At 46.5% G+C, this 21,163-nt stretch overlaps 1 protein-coding gene across 1 annotated transcript in view; it reads right to left on the minus strand.

Annotated features, from left to right (window-relative positions):
• Nucleotides 1-21,163, minus strand: part of LOC137896482 (transmembrane channel-like protein 3) — a 110,701-nt gene that overhangs the window by 74,885 nt on the left and 14,653 nt on the right. The window contains exon 2 of the mRNA XM_068741819.1: nt 20,661-20,807. Within this exon, the coding sequence (XP_068597920.1) occupies nt 20,661-20,807 (147 nt within the window). The remainder of the gene's footprint in view (nt 1-20,660; nt 20,808-21,163) is intronic.

The following is a 21,163-nucleotide window of genomic DNA, read 5'->3' on the forward strand; positions in this document are numbered from 1 at the left end:
CTTGGGCCACCAAACCCCCTGCTGCAGGAGGGCGAGGGTCCGGCTGCCCCCAGGGTGGCAGGTGATTTTGGACATGTGTCCCCACTGGAGAACGGGGGACCGGGCTGCAGGCGGGACGAGCGTACGGTTACTGGGGCAGGCCTCCAGGCCAGGTTGATTTCCCAGTGCCTCCTGGACCACCCGTTCAATCTCCCACCTGGCAGCCCCAACCATACAGGAGGAAGGGAGGATGGTCTCCACCACAACATCTTCCGTCGAGGATGAGTACTTTTTTTTTCCTTTTCTTTTCTTTTTCTCTCTATACCTTGTCTGCATTTGAGGATGAGTACTGACGGGAGAGGGCATCTGGCTTTTGATTCCTGGAGCCTGGTCGATATGTCAGCATGAAATTGAATCAGGCCAGGAATAAAGCCCACCGAGCCAGGCGCGAATCGAGACGGCGGGCGTTCTGTAGGTAGGACAAGTTCTTGTGGTCTGTCCACACTATGAAGGGATGCGTGGAGCCCTCCAGCCAGTGGTGCCACTCCTGGAGGGCTAACACTACGGCCAGCAACTCCCGATTCCCCACATCATAGTTCTTTTTGGCTGCGGTAAGCCGACGGGAGAAATAGGCACATGGGTGCATCTTTTGGTCTTGTGGGGAGCTTTGGGACAGTCCTGTCCCAACGCCTGTGTCTGATGCATCCACCTCGACCACAAACTGCAAGGAAGGTTCTGGGTCCGACAGCACAGGTGCGGTGCTAAACAATGCCTTCAGGCGTTGAAAAGCTGAATGACCTGCGGGGGACCACACGAACGGACTTTTAACAGGTGAGGTTGGTTAGGGGAGCTGCCACCTGGCTGTAGTTCCTAATGGACCATGGGTTTGGGTTAGGGTTAATTCATCCTTGATGTAGTCAGATAATCCATTTAAGAATGCGCCCTGTATGACTGGTACTCATACATGGTACATACCAGTCAAACATGATACATACCAGTCAAACATGATACATACCAGTGATACATGATACATACCAGTGATACATTTATTTATTCATTTAAAAAGGATCCCCATTAGTTAATACTGTGGCATCAGCTAGTCTTCCTGGGGTCCGGGATTACATCAAGAATCAAGAATCAAGAAAATGTATTGTCACTCCAACACTCGCATGAAAATAACGAAAATTGCATTCAGGTCCCAGATCGAGGTCTATAACAAGTTGTCATTAAAACAGAAACAAATTCATTCAACACAGTTTTTTCTGCAAATATATACACATTAGTGGTTGCACAAATCCACGAATAACAGCATCCATTAGTAACAAAATGAGTCCGACAAGGAAGCCGTGATTACATGCATCATAACATCAAATCATGAAAGCACTATTCCGCACATATACTAACTAACCCGAAAAAGATGCAGAACAAATAGTCCATGCTTTTGTGACTTCCAGACTGGACTACTGCAACTCCTTACTGTCCGGCTGCCCAAAAAGGTCTATTAAACATCTCCAGCTAATCCAGAATGCAGCAGCTCGTGTTCTAACAGGAACCAGACTGAGAGAACACATTTCCCCTGTTCTGGCGTCTCTGCATTGGCTTCCTGTTAGGGAACGGATTGAATATAAAATCCTTCTACTCACTTTTAAAGCCCTCACTGGCCAGGCCCCTCCTTACCTTACAGAGATGATTATCCCGTATTGCCCCACTAGAACCCTGCGGTCCCAAAACGCTGGCCTGCTCGTGGTTCCAACATTTCCAAGAGCAGACAGGGGGGCGGAGCTTCCAGTTATCAAGCTCCTTTATTGTGGAACCAGCTCCCTGATTGGTTCGTGAGACAGACACCATCTCTATGTTCAAGAGTAGACTAAAGACTTTCCTTTTTAACAAAGCTTATAACTAATCGATGCAGTAATCAATATAATCAATATGCTGTCATTAGGCAGCACTGGTGGCTTAACATCATGACACACTGAGCTCCTCCCCCTTTATCTGATTATTCATGTTATAAATATATGTGAGTAATCTCTCTCTTCCTGTAGTCTTGTTCTCTCTCTCTCCCTCTGTTTGTCCCTCTCTCTCTTTCAGGTCCTTCTGTCCGTGGTGCTGCAGAACCTGGACCTGTGTCCCTCAACACCGATGTCCATATCGCTAGCATTAGCATTTATAGCTTTATATCGCTAGCATTAGCATTTTGTTTTTGTCTGCTCCTGCTCTGTCTCGCTATCACTTCCCTATCCATCTCCTTGTTTTTGACTCGTCTCCGACCTACAATTCTCTCTGTCTCTCTCTCTCTCTCTCTCTCTCTCTCTCTCAACCCAGCCGGCCAGACAGATGGCCGTCCACCATGAGCCTCGGTTCTGTCCAAGGTTTCTGCCCGTTAAAAGGAAGTTTTTCCTTGCCTCCGTCTCCAAAGTTCTTGCTCTTGTGGGTCAAGTTGGGTTCTGTCTTTCCCTGCTAATCCTGTAAAGCCTTGAGATGACTTTCTGTTGTGATCTGGCGCTATATAAATGAAACTGAATTGAATTGAATATACACAATACATATACACAATACACATATACACGGAACATCATATCAGTTCTACACTACCTCAACAAACTATAGAAAAACATCTCCTTGCTCCCTTTCTCAGTCACTTGTGCAGTGACTGTAGCTGACAACCAGGAAAATATATCATCAGGTGGCATCTAATCATCATTGGGCGTTTCGACCCTGAACCACAACACCCTCCAGTTAGTGGGTCCGGCAGTGATGGCCAATCACTACCCATCCTCTCCTGGTCCCCAGCTAAACTCCTCCCTCCTACTCCAGAGCCAACAAGAGGTTCTTTCTGCTGCCTCCTCCAACCTACGGATAGCCTTCCTCCTCTCCCTTCCTATAATCCCCAGAGCTGTGAGCATCTTCCAGACAGACTGTGCCAGGAAGCCCCTGCACCCGACTTCTACTGGGAATAGCCAGGCCTGCCAGCCTTTGTCCCTGCACTGCTGGACCAGGTCCTGATATCTAGAGGCTTTCCTCTCTGAGGCCTCGTTACATCCATCCTCCCATGGGACCGTCAGTTCTATCAAGATAATCTTTTTTGCCTCATCAGACCATATGACCACATCAGGCCTGAGGAAACTGTAGCTTCCTCCCCAAGTCCACCCTCATCTCCCATGATGGTGCAGTCTGGAAGAGGCTCCTCTTGATCTTCTTAGGTGGTGGTGGTTTCTCCCCTTCCTTGATGAACTGCATAGGTGGTATTGGTCTTGTGTGGACTTGATGCTTTTTCTGTCTCTCCCGCTCCAAGATGTCTGCCAGTGCAATGAGGACCTTGTCATGGCGCCACCGGTATCTCCCCTGGCTAAGAGCAATCTTGCACACCGCCAGTATTTGCGCCATTATTCCTCTCTCCCCTCATAGCCTACACAGTGGATCCTCACTCAAACCCCACCTGTGCAGGTTCGTTGGTGATGGAAGGGTGTCATACACTGAATGGAGCAGGAACGAGATTCGGAAGGGCTCAAGCCTCCAAATCTCAGACCAGGTGATCTTTCACTTTGGTAAGTCCCACTTTGTCCAGGCACATTGTGCTCCAAGCTCCACAGCCCTAGACCTTCTCCCTTCCAAGTCCCTGTCGCCCTATACACTGGTTTCCAATGATGCCTCTCAACTTCAGGAGATGTTCTGCCTGTGCCACCGATGCATCAGCTGCCCACTTGCATCCAGATCTTGTAGTGATGCCAGCCCCTCTGAACTTATCATCAGTGGAGTATCTATACATCATTGCGACCCTACACTTAGCCACCTTAAACTCTTCGACGACAGATGACAGGGGTAGTTGTAACTGGCCAGATCTATTGTAGAGCCCTACTGACGTGAAGCTTGGTGGAATACCGAGCCACTTCCGGAGGTGTTTGTTTGTTCGCCTCTTGATTCCTTCCACTGTTGTCATTGCCACCTCGTAAATCGTCAGTGGCCACAAGAGTCTGGGTAGCAGCCCGTGCTGGAAGGGCCAAGCCTTGAACTTGCCTGGTAAGCTTGATCTATCGATCCTTTCCAGCCAGTCCGCAGCCTGCTTCTCTGTCATGGAAACACTGCTCCTGTCATTTAGAGATGAATCATACCATTTGCCGAGGTCAATCAAGGTTATCCTTGATTGATGGTATAACCTCCCCTTGGACTTCAAGTCGGTACTTGATTGCCACTTGGCCATTCCTGATCACCATGCTCCTCAACTTCTTTGGTTTAAACTTCATTCGAGCACATGTCGCTACGTCGTCGAGTGCCTTCAGGATCCACCTTGCTTCTACATGGGTTGCCGTTGTTATGGTAAGGCCATCCATAAAGCCTCTCATTGAAGTTTGGCGGATGCCAGACTTCATAATTGGCCCTCTGGATTCTTTCCCTGCGGCTGTTATTAGCAGGTTCATTCCCATTACAAACAAGATGGAGGAGATGGTACACTCCGTTACAATCCCCTTTTCCAGGTCCTGCCACTGGGTTGTAAACTGGTCAGTCTGGAACCGTAACTTGAATCCTCCAAAGTAGCTGGTGATTATTCCCCTGATCATTTGGGGGATGTGATAGTGTTCCATAACTGCATTGATTAGGCAATGTGGGATGGATCCATCCAAGACGAGCCAGATGACCGTGTGATTCCCCTTACTCTCCTTGGCCTCCCGGATCAACTGACTGAGGATCCCAGTGTGCTCCAAGCCTCCGGAGAAGCCTGGGATGCCACCCTTCTGGATTGATGTATCTATGTATTTGTTCTTCACCATGAAGGTAGTTATCCTCCTTGCCAGGACAGAGAAGAATATTTTCCCTTCCACGCTCAGGAGAGAAATGGTTCGAAACTGGCTAATTTCTGAGGAGTCCTTTTCTTTAGGTACAAAGCACCCTTCTGCTCTCTTCCAGGATGGTGGTATTACACCTTTCACCCATATCCTCCGCAACAGCCTCCATAACCTGCGGAGAAGCATAAGGCATTTCTTGTACACCTTGTAGGGTATGGTGCTTGGTCCTGGAGCAGATGCTGACCAGGCTTTTTGTACAATGTCCTGGACCTCTCCATGTGGGTTCTCTGGTATCAAGCTCTTCCTCGGGGAGTTTGCTTCTTCCAACCCTTGGGTGTGCACCCAGGGCTTGGTTCCCCAGAGCGTCGTTGTGGCTGTCTCTCAGGAACTCCTCCACAACTTCTTTGGAGCTAGTTAATCTTCCAGATCTTGTTTTGCCCAACAGGGTTTTAGCAAACCTGTATTGGTCTTTGATGAACCGAGCTCGCTTCACCTCTTTCGCCTTTCTCTTCCTCAGAGATCTTTCCGCCCTTCTCAGCCTGCGCAATTGCCATAAAAGTTCGGTGGTCAGTTCTTTTATACCTAGCTGTTCTTCGGGACTGGCTTGTTTGTATTGCTTGTTGAAAGCCTTGATTTCTTTTACATTCATTACATACATTCATTTTACAAACATTACATTCATGCATTCGTCATCAAAACCATCTCCCAAGAGGGCATCCAGAACACAGGACAAACATTTAATTGGTCATTACAGGACCATTTATCAGCTGTAAGTAATGCTTTCTTAAATTGTATTTGAATGAGGTTTTGTTGCTGGAGTGACGGATGTGCAGAGGGCAGCTATTCCACTGAGTGATAGCACAATCTTTTTTAGGGCATTCGATTTTGGGTGCGGTAACATTCAAGATTCAAGATTCTTTATTATCATTATGCTAACATAACAAAATTGCGTGAAGGCCCACGGCTTAAGGCACACATAGGTACATAAACGAAAAACAAAATCTCTCTTAAAACAACAATATAGATACACATCAGAGAGATTGAGACAGAGAATCAAGCAAATAGTGCAAAACAGCAACAGCAGCACAGTGGGACAAGCACAGAGCGTCCCCAGTGGGACAGGCACAGAGCGTCCATTCCGTGTCCCTGCTCACTGCAAAGGAACGACTGCTTTCACAGCTCTGGGGAAGAAGCGGTGACCCACAATCCCCTGAGCTGTCCTCACCACCCGGCGCCATGCAGCTGCCGTACCCCACGGTCGCACTGAGACACAGGATGCTTTCTATCGTGGCCCGGTAACAGTCTTCAAGCAGCACAGAGGAGAGTCCAGCCCGCTTCAGCTTCCTGAGGAAGAAGAGCCGTTGCTGGGCCTTCTTCACCAGGTGTCGTGTCTGGTGAAGAACATTTTGCTCCCCCGGTCTGGAATATCTTGCAGTGAAATGCCGACCGTTTAAACCGGCTAGAGAACTCAGCTCCGCTGTGATCGTAGCGGCCTACATACCACCGCGTGCTAATGCTAAGCTAGCGCTGGAGGAGCTGTACTGCCTGGTAAGCAGCCAGATGGACGCTAATCCAGAGGCCGCTGTGATTGTAGCTGGAGACTTTAACCACGTGGAACTGAAAGCTGTGCTCCCCAAATTCCACAAATGCATCACCTTCCCCACCAGAGAACACAACATTCTGGATCAGGTCTACTGGATCAGGTCTACTGCAACATCCCGGGGGCCTACAAGGCTGTAGCAGCCCCCCACCTGGGTATGTCTGACCACATCTCAGTGAACCTGATCCCTGCCTATAAACCGCTGATCTGCAGGACTAAACCCACCACCAGGACCGTGCAGGTCTGGACTGAGGAGGCTTCCTCAGCCCTGCAGGACTGTTTTGAGCACACGGACTGGGAAAGAGGATGCAGATTTTGAGGAGTACACGTCTTAATTGTTTTAGTTCTGTGATAAAAACATGCATAGATGACTTTTTAAAACAATTTTCCTTCCTTTCCATGTTTGGAAACGGATATCTGTGTTGGAAGCCCATCTGTGGACAGGTGCTGCAAATTAGCTTCAGCTATAAGCGCTATAATGCAGGCATCAGATACTTGTGCTACATGTGTCTATGTTTTGTCTTTGTCCATATTCAAATAAACCAGAAATAAATAATAAATCTGTGCTTTCCTATGTTCACTTCTGCACTGATGCTGTCCTTCCCACAAAGACGATCACGGTTTTCCCGAACCAGAAACCGTGGGTGGACAGCACGGTGCAGCTTCTGCTCAGAGCCCGGGATGCAGCCTACAGAGCAGGAGACCGGCTGGCCTATAGCAGGGCAAGGAGTGAGGAGTGAGCTAAAAAGAGGCATCAAGCAGGCAAAGCACAGATACAAGCAGCGCATTGAGGAGCACTTTGAGAACAATAACCCACGTGACATGTGGAAAGGCATCAGGGCTGTGACGGACTACAAACGCAGGGAGCAGCACGCCAGCCACGACTCCACCCTGCCCGACACCCTGAACAGATTCTTCTCACGCTTCGACTCTCCGAGCAGCAGAAGGTCTGTGGATCTGCCCCAGCCTGAGGTGCAGCATCAGCCACTCGTCCTGCAGCTGCACCAGGTCTCCTCAGCCCTGAGGAGGATCAACACCAACAAGGCTGCGGGACCAGATGGCGTGTCAGGCCGGACACTGAAGACGTGTGCTGACCAACTGGCCGGGGTTCTCCTGGACATCTTCAACCTGTCCCTGCAGCTGTCCACCGTCCCTGCCTGCCTTAAGTCCTCCATCATTGTGCCGGTACCCAAGAAATCATCCATCTCCTGCCTCAACGATTACCGCCCTGTTGCTCTGACTCCGGTGGAGATGAAGTGCTTCGAGAGGATCCTCCTTAAACACATCAAGGACGCCGTCCCTGCTGGTTTGGACGGCCTGCAGTTCACCTACAGGGGGAATCGCTCCATGGAGGACGCTGTCTCGCTGACACTGCACTCGGCCCTGACTCACCTGGAGCAGCCTAACACCTACGTCAGGATGCTGTTTGTGGACTTCAGTTCAGCTTTTAACACCGTCCCACCGGACATGCTGGCTCTGAAGCTCCACAGCCTGGGACTGTCTCCACCGCTCTGCTCCTGGGTCAGGGACTTCCTCAGCAACCGGCCCCAGGTGGTGAGGATAGGAGACACCACATCCTCCCCTCTGATCCTGAACACTGGGACCCCCCAGGGTTGCGTTCTCAGCCCTGCTCTCTTCACCCTCTTCACCCACGACTGCTCTGCATCCGCTCCACAAACCCGGTTGTGAGGTTTGCTGACGACACCACCGTGGTGGGTCACATCTCCAACAACGATGAGACCCACTACAGAGAGGAGGTCCAGAACCTGATGCTGTGGTGCTCGAGTAACAGCCTTGTTCTGAACACCAGCAAGACCAAGGAGGTCATAGTGGACTACAGGAGGTCCAGGAAGACTGAACACGCCCCCCTGTGCATACGAGGGGAGGCAGTGGAGCGTGTAGAGAACATTAAATTCCTGGGCATCCACATCTCCTCTGACCTCTCCTGGACACTCAACACCAGACACCTGGTGAAGAAGGCCCAGCAACGGCTCTTCTTCCTCAGGAAGCTGAAGCGGGCTGGACTCTCCTCTGTGCTGCTTGAAGACTTCTACCGGGCCACGATAGAGAGCATCCTGTGTCTCAGTGCGACCGTGTGGTACGGCAGCTGCACGGCGCAGGACAGGAAGGACCTATCCCGGGTGGTGAGGACAGCTCAGGGGATTGTGGGTCACCGTCTGCCTGATTTGGACTCTGTTTACACCTCCAGAGTCCAGAGGAGGGCCAGACGCATCTCCACAAACCCCACCCACCCGGGCCACAAACTGTTTGTCCCGCTTCCATCAGGGAAGCGGTTCAGGACAATAAGAAGCAGCACTACGAGGCTCAGGAACAGCTTCTTGCTGTGTAAGCAGTTGTTCCCTGGTAGCGATCTGGGACACTTTATGCCGGTCCTGTTGCTGCTGTTGCTATTTTGCACTACTGCCTGTGATTCTCACTCTCTCTGTGTATATATATTGTTTCTTTAAGAGAGAGAATTTAGTTTTTGATTTGACTATGTTATGATGTGTGCCTTAAGCCGTGGGCCTTCTCACGATTTTATTATGTTCGCATAATGATAATAAAGTATCACGAATCTTGAATCTTGAGTGTGCAAGAGAGGTTAGAGGAGATGTGGATGCCCAGGAATTTAATGTTCTCTACACGCTCCACTGCTTCCCCTCGTATGCACAGGGGGGCGTGTTCAGTCTCCTGGACCTCCTGTAGTCCACTATGACCTCCTTGGTCTTGCTGGTGTTCAGAACAAGGTTGTTACTCGAGCACCACAGCATCAGGTTCTGGACCTCCTCTCTGTAGTGGGTCTCATCGTTGTTGGAGATGTGACCCACCACAGTGGTGTCGTCCGCAAACTTCACAACCATGTTTGTGGGGTGGATGCAGAGCAGTCGTGGGTGAAGAGGGTGAAGAGAGCAGGGCTGAGAACGCAACCCTGGGGGGTCCCAGTGTTCAGGATCAGAGGGGAGGATGTGGTGTCTCCTGTCCTCACCACCTGGGGCCGGTTGGTGTCCCAGGATCAGAGGGGAGGATGTGGTGTCTCCTATCCTCACCACCTGGGGCCGGTTGCTGAGGAAGTCCCTGACCCAGGAGCAGAGCGGTGGAGACAGTCCCAGGCTGTGGAGCTTCAGAGCCAGCATGTCCGGTGGGACGGTGTTAAAAGCTGAACTGAAGTCCACAAACAGCATCCTGACGTAGGTGTTAGGCTGCTCCAGGTAAGTCAGGGCCGAGTGCAGTGTCAGCAAGACGGCATCCTCTGTGGAGCGGTTCCCCCTGTAGGCGAACTGCAGGCCGTCCAAACCAGCAGGGACGGCGTCCTTGATGTGTTTAAGGAGGATCCTCTCGAAGCACTTCATCACGACCGGGGTCAGAGCAACAGGGCGGTAATCGTTGAGGCAGGAGATGGATGATTTCTTGGGTACCGGCACAATGATGGTGGACTTAAGGGGGACAGGGACGGTGGACAGCTGCAGGGACAGGTTGAAAATGTCCAGTTGAAGAGTCGAAGCGTGAGAAGAATCTGTTCAGGGTGTCAGGCAGGGTGGAGTCGTGGCTGGCGTGCTGGTCCCTGCGTTTGTAGTCCGTCATAGCCCTGATGCCTTTCCACATGTCACGTGGGTTATTGTTCTCAAAGTGCTCCTCAATGCGCTGCTTGTATCTGTGCTTTGCCTGCTTGATGCCTCTTTTTAGCTCACTTCGTGCCCTGCTATAGGCCAGCCGGTCTCCTGCTCTGTAGGCTGCATCCCGGGCTCTGAGCAGAAGCCGCACCGTGCTGTCCCCCCACGGTTTCTGGTTCGGAAAAACCGTGATCGTCTTTGTGGGAAGGACAGCATCAGTGCAGAAGTGAACATAGGAAAGCACAGATGACGTGTACTCCTCAAAATCTGCATCCTCTTTGAATACCTCCCAGTCCGTGTGCTCAAAACAGTCCTGCAGGGCTGAGGAAGCCTCCTCAGTCCAGACCTGCACGGTCCTGGTGGTGGGTTTAGTCCTGCAGATCAGCGGTTTATATGCAGGGATCAGGTTCACTGAGATGTGGTCAGACATACCCAGGTGGGGGGCTGCTACAGCCTTGTAGGCCCCCGGGATGTTGCAGTAGACCTGATCCAGAATGTTGTGTTCTCTGGTGGGGAAGGTGATGAATTTGTGGAATTTGGGGAGCACAGCTTTCAGTTCCATGTGGTTAAAGTCTCCAGCTACAATCACAGCGGCCTCTGGATTAGCGTCCATCTGGCTGCTTACCAGGCAGTACAGCTCCTCCAGCGCTAGCTTAGCATTAGCACGCGGTGGTATGTAGGCCGCTACGATCACAGCGGAGCTGAGTTCTCTAGCCAGTTTAAACGGTCTGCATTTCACTGCAAGATAATCCAGGTCGGGGGAGCAGAATGTTCTGATCACGTTCGTAGCAGAACACCACGAGTTGTGAACGTACAGCGCCAAACCTCCGCCTTTGGCCTTGCCTGAAGCTGCAGTCCGGTCGGCGCGGAGCAGCGAGCGGCCCGCTAGCTCCACCGCTGCGTCGGGGATGTTGGCGTCCAGCCAGGTCTCGGTGAAGATCGCCACGCAGCTATCGGTCCGCTTTGAGACGATCCTCAGTCGTATCTCGTCCATCTTGTTGACGAGCGACCTGGCGTTGGCGAGGAAGATGCTGGGTAGCGCCGGCCTGTGTGGGTTAGCACGTAGCCTAGCACGCACGCCGCCCCGCTTACCCCGCTTTTGTTTACGGTATGTTCTTCGCCTCCTCGGCCACAGCGGTGGGATAGTGGGGGGCTCCGATGTTCGCTGGAGCTCGGGAGGGATAAAATCCAAAATAGACGGTAATCCAACCTGGTTTTTCCCCAATTCCCACAGTTCAGCCCTTCAATACTGAATGAGGGCCTGGATTCTCAGAATCGGCAAAAATATAAACAAGAATACAAAAACAAGCACAAAAAGCCGGGAGCCTCGGGCCGTAACGTGTGTACGCGCCGCCATACCGGAAACGGAACATCAGTTGGCCATCACCTGCTGTTCTAGTACAAAGACAGTGGACGTCACTGCATTTGATGACTTGACTCCGCAAAAACTCAGTACAGGATACATACCAGTCATGCATGATACATACCAGGCAGTGGCGGGCCGTGCATTTTACACCTAGGCCTTCAGTGAAGTCCTACTTAGTCCGACTAATAAATACCTCTCATAATACCATCATTTATGACACCATGGCTTTAAAAATAATGTACAAACACACACTTACGCACTACTGGGTGTTGCATCACCTCAATCGTGTACAACACGGGATATTTTTTCCAAAGCATTTAAAAATCAATAAACTGCATCAGCATTTAAAACTTATCACTATACATGGTACTATCAAAGTTATAAATGAAAGGGAATTTGATTTGAGTTATTTGAAAACAAAATCCATTCTCCTTTCTTAAAGTTCCTAAATCCAGTGTTGCTCCAAACATTAAATCGATCCCTTGCAAACAAAAGGCATTCCCAGCAGAACAATTTGCAGCGACCCTCGGAAGCTGGAAGCCAGGAGTAACGCTCGTAGTTTGAAGCCTGGAAGTGGTGGACAAACCCTTTCGCCGCCTGGGACAGGTCAGCTAGCTGCGGAGTTGGATGACGTCGGCTCAGGAGAGCTAGCTTCTCTCTAAAGGTCCGTCTTGAAAATGGCCTTTCAAGAATATCCGCAAACAAATCCACACTTTCCCCTCCTTCGCCCATTGTGGGTTAAAAATGCAGGAATAGTTTTTTTATTTTCGGTCAGTCGCCGGGTTAGACTTTCTGGTGTGCGTTCGTTGATTACGCATAGCGCTGCCCTCTCACAGTGAGTATCCAATCACAGGACGCGTTCGTGACCTTCAACGTGAGGCCTGGAGGAAGGTCTTACTGCAGGGGTGGGCAAACTTTTTGACTCGCGGGCCACAATAGGTTCTAAAATTTGACAGAGGGGCCGGACCAAGAACAGATGGATGGAGTGTTTGTGTGAGCTAATATAAATGACACATGAAAGCTATTGCATTAAAGGATTTGGCCTTTTACAGGCAGCATTACAGGGAAAAGGTAAAATGAATGAGGTTTAATTAGAATACAATTTTATTTAATTATATCATTTGGACAAGTTTGGCGGGCCGCATATGGCCCCCGGGCCTGGGTTTGCCCATGTCTGTCTTACTGTCACCAACTCGTGATCTGATTGGCTATCGCAACTGTCTATCAACTCTAAGAGCCCGTTCACTCACACAGCACAGACGGCTAGCAATGCTGATTCTGAAGGCCTCGCACGGATAGTACTTCCACTGGTACTATGATATCGGCCTGGCAACACAAGCTAGCTAAATTCTGATTGGATAAAAACTCTCACCTAAAAATACATCACTGGAATATAATATGACATGAATGTGAATAATATATATATATATACATAAAATTAAATTGACTTTTATCATAAATATGATAATGTTTTCTTGATTTCTGGTTATGTTAGGCAAGCAGAGAAGGCCTTAAAGGCCCTGACCCCCCGCCACTGATACCAGGCATACATGATACATACCAGTCATACAGAATTCACATTGTCCTACAAGGTAAATCCCTTTGTGCCCTCCATCCGTCCAGTGACAATATCAGCATTATAGCGATTTATACCAATATGTGTTAAATACACATCATGCATTGTAAACACCAGTCAAACATAATATACACTATGATAACTAGAAAGAAGATGGGCGCAGGCGCAGGCGCACGCGGCGACCAGCAGCAGACTACACGTTCTCCGCTTTGTGCCTTATATGTCCCTTAATTGTGTCTTACGTGTCCGTTATATGTTGTGGAAAATGTGTGTATATGCTGTAAAACAAATTGCCCTCTGAGGGACAAATCAATAAAAGTGAAGTGAAGTGAAGTGAAAGAAAAGCACTCAAAGAGCGCAGACTTACACCGTCCACATTGTGATCTGGATCATCATCAAAAAGTAAAAGTGAATTCAAGCTGATGTGTATTTTTTAACAGATTTTTGAATCTGTAAATGTGGTTTCAATGTTAAGATTTTATATTTTGTCCTGACCTGGATCAGATGCAGAAGAGATTTTGCATGATTGTTCATACCAGACCCTTTTATGACTGTGGTGTGGTTATGGTGAGTGAATTGAATGCATTGAATTTAATTTTACAAAATATGATTTTTTTGAAAAAGCCTCTATTATAAGTATATGGGAAAATCCGGATCGCGACACTATCCCAAATCGGATTGTTATCCGGATGAAATCTGGTGGTAAGATAGAGCTCCCCACCCTACATGACTACATAAAATTCCATAAACATCGGTCAATAATCAACCGAGATATTGAGGAACAACTTTTGCAGCTCAGAATAGAATAGAAAGCCTTTATTGCAGACATGGGCAAACCCAGGCCCGACCAACGGGCCATATGCGGCCCGTTGGTCTTTTTAATCCGGCCCGCCAAACTTGTCCAAATGATATAATTAAATAAAATTGTATTCTCATTAAACCTCATTCATTTGACCTTTTCCCTGTAATGCTGCCTGTAAAAGGCCAAATCCTTTAATGCAATAGCTTTCATGTGTCATTTATATTAGCTCACACAAATACTCCATCCATCTGTTCTTGGTCCGGCCCCTCTGTCAAATTTTAGAACCTATTGTGGCCCGCGAGTCAAAAAGTTTGCCCACCCCTGCTTTATTGTCATGGCATAGTAGCTACACAATGAGATTAGGAGTGCTGCTCCGTCTGGTGTCTAAAAACAACATAAAACACAAATGATAACAGAACATTAAAGTAATTGCAGGATGTAACACATCTCGAGTGACTGCAATGGTAATGAAAATTTAAAAGTGATCCAGAATCCAGCATCTCTTCTGGATCATCACCAACATTTAATCAACTGTTCGTGGTAAGATTCCCAACATTCGCTGAAAAATTCATCAAGATCCAACCAGAACCTTTTGCATTATCCAGCTACCAAGAAAACAGACAAACAAACAAACCAACGCTGGCGGTTACTTCACCGCTGCCTCAGCGATGTAAATACCAGTCATGCTGCATGAAGATGATACCATACCTGTCAACCTCCAAGGCTCCATGGCCTTACAAACCGTTGTATGTTTCCTTACAAAATACAAAATAATCGTACACCATATTTTTTTTTCAAATTTATGTACATAGTTGGACATTATTAATTATGATACAGTTTAACATTTGATATTTTACACTTGTTTCATTATATTCTTCTATACACACAAAGCGCATGCTTAATAAATTATGTAAACGAGCAAAATGAGCATCCATTGATCGATAGGTTTTCGAGACGTCTACGTTTCTGGCGTGGCTCTTTGTATCAAAATGCGTCTTTAAATCATAGAAACCGGAGGCAGCTATTTTCACGTCTTTTTTGCAGCAACACAATCTGAATATTCCACACCTTTCTTTGAAGCTTGTATCAATCCCTCGTATCGTCCTGACATTTGCTCCCACTCTTTGTGATGTTTGCCTCTTCCATTTAACTTAATTCAGGTTCGGACATCGGACTCGATTGTATCCATAAAGAGTTTAAAACCAGGCAGTACTGTGCTTTCACTCTAACTGTGCTTTCACGCTAACTAGCATAGCAGGTATGCTGGAAGCCCACAGAGCTAGCATCGCAGCCGACTTCAAAACGACATATGCTGCTCTGGAATTAAGACTCGACAAAATTCAAACAACAATGACAGAGCATGGACAACGTATGGAGTCGGTGGAATCCCACGCTGAACTGCAAAACCAACGTATCGAGGCTCTGGAGGTGAGGTGCGTAGCACTTGAAGATAGCAACATCAAGTTAGTTGCTAAGGCTAGCGATCTTGAGAGCCGCAGCCACAGAAACAATATTAGGATAATTGGCCTCCAAGAATCAATTGAGGGTCCCAGACCCACGACCTTTTTCGCCGAACTACTGCCTGAAGTACTTGGCGATGAGATTCTACAGACCCCTCCTGAAGTGGACCGAGCGCATAGAGCGTTAGCCGCTAAACCACAGCCAGGCTCACGGCCCATCGCTATCAGATTGTAGGGTTTTACCAAACCCTCTTCCAGTTCTTGTTCTCCGTAGTGGGTGCGTATTCAATGAGGAGAATGTGGGTTAAGATTAAGACATTTATATAATTAACAGATCAGTACAGTTAGTTCAGATTATCAGCGCTGAGATTCCAACACAGCTCTCGTGCCCGCGCTTGGTTGGAATGAAGACGCTTCCTGCTTCGTCCTCATGTCATTCCGTCCCCTGAAGGCGGGACTTTGCCCCAGCCAATCTAAGCCCATGTTCATCTGTGTTGTGTGTGACGTCACTGGTGTGAGACGTTCAATTGAAATCAGTCATTACAATAACAAACTAAATGTTGTGCGTTCCTAGTGGTGTCGGCGTGTAATTACGTTGTGGAATCCCATCTACTATGGAAATTCCCTACAAGATTAAGGACCTGATCATTCGTGAGGCTCGGAAAAGACGAGGGAAGCTACAATTTCGGGGGTTGCCAATCCAGATTTTTGAAGACTACACGCCAGAGGTTGCCACGGAACGAGCCAAATACCGAACGGTGATGGCCGATCTCTACAAGCTTGCTCTTCGGCCATCGCTTCTCTTCCCGGCCCGCCTGCAGATTACGTTGGAGAGTGGAGCGAAGAAGAGGTTCGCATCTCCCGAGGAAGCTTCTGCGTTTGCGGCCAAATATCAACAGACTCCGGGGCCCGAATAGCTTAACTGCTACCTCACCAACGGCTAATTTGTGCTATGCTAGCCTGGCCTGCTTATATGAAGGGCTGGTTTATTCCTGTGTTTTGACAATGTGTTCGAGGTTCGTGTTCATCTCTATGGGGGTTCGAATTGACTTGCTGAAGCTGCAGCATATGAGACAAATAAAGGAGAAGAGGAAAGATGACGCAGAAAGGGTTTAGATTTGATAAATGGGACAAGGGGGGGGAGGGAAAGAAAGTATTCATTTGATTTTGATTGTGTTTATTTTGGACAAAGTGTTATGTATGTGTTCATTTCACATTGTGCTGTTTTTGTGCAGACGATTCCAGCTGACCGCTGCTTGCTCCTTGAGACTGACCTGACATTCTTGCTACAGTACACTGAACCATGGCTAGTGTGATCGGAGGGGCTGCTGCTGGTGGATGGACAGTGAGGATCATTTCTCTAAACACTGGTGGGATAAACGCTGCGGTCAAACGTACAAAAGTTATGAGACACATCAAAGACCTGCAGGCGGATATAATGTTTCTCCAGGAGACACATTTATGTGATTCTGACCATAGAAAATTGAACAGACCTTGGATCGACCAAATATTCCACTCTCGTTTTAATGTAAAGACAAGGGGTACAGCCATACTAATCCGGAAAAACGTGCATTTTAATCCAGGTAAAGTAATAACAGACTCAGACGGTCGTTATGTAATTGTTACCGGTACGTTATATGAAAAAAAGGTAATTCTATTATCCGTATCTGCACCCAATTGGGATGATCATAACTTTGAGAGCACACTATTTACAGCCATTCCTAATTTAGATTCTCACCTACTGTTAATGGGAGGAGACATGAACTGTGTGATCGATCCAACATTGGACAGGTCCAGCCTGCGGTCGACTGCACCACGAAAATGTCTCAGGCAGTATCATACTTTATGGAACAGTACGGATTTGTTGACCCTTGGCGTTTTTTGCACTCCTCCGTGAGAAAATACTCTTTTTTTCCCACGTACATCGGTCATTTTCACGTATAGATTATTTCCTGATAGATAAGAAACTTATTCCGGACATTGTCTCCACACAATACTTACCTATTACAGTGTCGGATCATGGCACAGTAATCTTGGACCTTCAATTTAGCATGAAACCAAAGACATTGGAAATTAAACCCTCTCTGGCTGGCTGATGCCAACATATTCAATTCAGTTTTATCTCTGAATCAATTTCTTTATTTTACGAACTTAACAATAATGATGAAACCTCTCCATCCATATTATGGGATACCCTCAAAGCATACATAAGGGGCATAATCATCTCATTTACTTCTCACGCAGATAAACAGCGCAGATCTCGGCAGAAGGAGCTAGAAGTTGCTATTGCTGATTTGGATAAATCACTTTCGTCCACTAACACACCGGACTTGTATAAAGAAAGAGTAAAGCTTGATCAAACTTGATCTCCTCCTTACTTTCGAAGCAGAACGACTTCTCCTCCGCTCCCGAGGGACGGTGTATGAACATGGTGACAATTTGTCACAAAGCTGGACGCCTTTTGGCTCAGCAGTTGAAGGCAAAATCAGCATCAAACCAAATAACTCAAATAACAGACAAATCAGGCTTATTAACTTCTGACCCGGACAAAATAAATGATACTTTCAGATCATTCTTCTCCTGAGAATATGCCACAGAGTCCGTGACAGATGAAATCAATCTAAATACATTTTTTGAAAAATTGGATCTGCCTAAAGTCTCAAGATTCAAGATTCAAGATACTTTATTATCATTATGCGAACATAATAAAATCGTGAGAAGGCCCACGGCTTAAGGCACACATCATAACCGAGGATAACCAAAGATTGGATGCCATTATCACACTTTCTGAAAGTAAAGGGGCAATACAATTAATGAACAGTGGTAAATCTCCAGGGCCTGACGGTTACCCGGTTGAATTTTATAAGAAATTCTCAGAACAGTTAGCTCCCCTACTACTCGAAATGTTTAACTCATTCACTCATTCAAACAAGGCACCTTACCATCTACGCTTACGCAGGCTTCCATCGCCCTAATATATAAGAAGGGTAAAGATCCACTGAGCTGTGCATCCTACCGACCAATATCACTCCTCCCAGTAGATGTTAAAATACTCGCAAAGATTTTAGCTCGACGCTTAGAATTTTCTATGCCCCTGATTATTTCAGAAGACCAGACGGGATTTATAAAATGAAGACACTCATATTCTAATATAAGAAGGCTTCTTAACGTCGTCCTCTCTACATCTCCTAACGTCCCTGAGGCCATAATATTGCTTGACGCAGAGAAGGCCTTCGATAGGGTGGAGTGGGCGTATCTCCTCTTTTCTCTGAGACAGTTTGGCTTTAATCCAAATTTCATTTCATGGGTCAGTTTACTCTACTCCTCTCCCTTTGCTTCAGTCTGCACAAATAACCAACATTCCACTCCATTCCCATTATTCCGGGGAACACGACAAGGATGCCCACTTTCTCCGTTGCTGTTTGCCCTGGCGATAGAACCACTTTCAGCCGCATTGAAGATGGAGCAGGGATTTGGGGGGATTGAAAGATGGGGCATAAAACACCAGGTTTCGCTGTATGCGGACGACTTGCTTCTCTATGTAAGTGATCCTTTGTCAAGTATCCCACGCATCCTAACTTTATTAGATTATTTTGGCTGTATATCTGGCTATAAACTATATTTCTGCAAAAGTGAATACTTCCCAATCAACCAATTTGCCATAGACTTACCAACATCGACCATACCCTTTAAAATGGCTAATACGATATTTAAATATCTTGGCATTACAATCACATGATTGTTGCGAACAATGTGAGAGCATAATCTTACTTCACTAACATTAAAGTTTAAATCTGATCTACAAAGATGGCAGTATCTGCCTTTATCCTTGGCTGGTATAGGATACAAACTATAAAAATGAATGTGTTGCCAAGATACCTTCATGTTTTCCAATGCCTACACATTTTCCTTCCCAAGTCATTTTTTGCAACTATAAATGGCATGATTTTATAATTTATCTGGGCTGGGAAACGGACAAGGGCGGCTCGTGCATTGCTTTGTGGGAACAGATCGACTGGGGGACTGGGTCTGCCCAATCTAATCGGTTACTACTGGGCAGCCAACATGCAGAAAATTCTATCTTGGTTTACTTCCCCTCAATCCAGCTGGTGCCGGAGCGAGGCAATCTCCTGCTCCTCGTCGCTGCTAGCTTTGACTTGTAGTACCTTGCCCCTTTCCCCATCAAAATTTACCTCTAATCCAGCCGTTGTTGGAACATTAAAAATTTGGACACAAATAAGACGCCATTTTGGATGGAATTCTCTTCCGCTAGCAACTCCTATTTGCAATAATCACCTGTTTACTCCTGCAAATCTTGAATTCTCCGCCTTAGAAAACAAAGGGATACGTAGTCTGGGAGACTTATACATAGACGGGGTGTTTGCAAGCTTCAACCAATTAATTTCTACTTTTAATCTACACAAATCAGACTTTTTCTGGTATTTTCATATATCATATATATATAATGTATTTATTGTTATTGTTTGTTTTTTATTATTTTATTATTTTATCCTCTTTTGTTTGTTTGCTTTTGAAATTACTACTGTGTACATGTATGAGTATTGTTCACTTATTTGTTATTTCTAGTTTATTATGTTGGGGGTGGGTTGGTGGGTGTTCATTTGATTGTTTGTTTAAAAAGAAAAAAAGTAACTGTACGTTTGCACTTTTCGTCTGACTTGCATTTGATAAATAAAAGTATATATATAAAAAAAAGCGATATCCCCGGACATTCTATGCCCTCAAGAAAATAAAAACGTATGCCAGGAATAAAACTGAACAGTCGACTTGCAGCCACAGCCTCCGTGGCTGTGGAAAAGGACTTAATGATGGAATGATGTTGATACATAATGCACATCTGGGAAAATAAACACTTTGTTCTTTTTATTTTCTTCTAAAATGGAGCTGTCTATCTATGTGACTGAGCTATGGGAGGCCGTGAGCCACATGGTCCGGCAGCCAAGCTCCACATGCTAATGCTACGTTCACACTGGGTTTTTGGTTTTGTTCCTTTGGGACATTAATCAGTCAGATCACGTTTCATGTGGCCTTCCTCCCATTGAACGTGCTCACATCAGTGTTTCATCGCTGATAGTGGACAAAGAAGAACATGCAGCATAACTGCACTTGGATGATGCTTGATGCTGCAGACAGGGGCTGAAATGTTGGATTTTATACACTTTTTTTATTTACACCAACTAAACCAACATAAACTTAGTTGTGAAAAGTCTACTTGATTGATTTTCTTTCTATTAAAGCACTGACCTGTTTTGGATCACACATTCTTCCGTTTTAGTGTATCCTCATGATAAATGAAACTAAAATGTCCTGGTAGAAGGTGCTGCTGCTTGTTTGGTTATGACTCTATCATGGCCAGATGATGGATTTGGTAGCTTTATGTTAATTCTTTCAGATCGACTGTGTGGTAAAAGACAGGAAGAAACCACTCCACAAATACAGAGAGAACAATCAAACTGTGGGCTACTTCAGGACTTTGAGCTTGCGTCTCATTGGCCAGGGTCTGGTACGGATGTTGGCGATGATCTCCTTCTGGTACTGAATGTTCTGGAACATCTCTTCAGGGTCATTGCTGTCCACGTGCTCGTCCTCTTTATCGTTATCATCAGAGGAGCTGATGAGACACAATAAAAATAGCTTGATCTCTTTCATCATACTGTAAAGAGGGAAAAACAATGAAAATACAATGAATTTAACTGTTAAACATTATCATTATTTGGTTAAAAACTAGTCTTCCAAATATCTTTCTTTTTATCTATATTTAAAAATATGAAATGCCATAAACGTGACATTATATTTCTTTGGGGCAAACTATTTACTCCTGACTCCAAAATGAATTACAGCATTCTGAGGTGCAGGCCAAACAGGATTAACATTTATTGAAGCATTTACATATTTAATATGTTTGATGTCTTTTAATCAGAAATATGAATTATATTGTTTTTTTCAATATAATAACAAGAGACAATC

Source organism: Brachionichthys hirsutus, chromosome 1 (genome assembly GCF_040956055.1).
Source record: "Brachionichthys hirsutus isolate HB-005 chromosome 1, CSIRO-AGI_Bhir_v1, whole genome shotgun sequence".
In the NCBI taxonomy this organism is placed as follows: domain Eukaryota; kingdom Metazoa; phylum Chordata; class Actinopteri; order Lophiiformes; family Brachionichthyidae; genus Brachionichthys; species Brachionichthys hirsutus.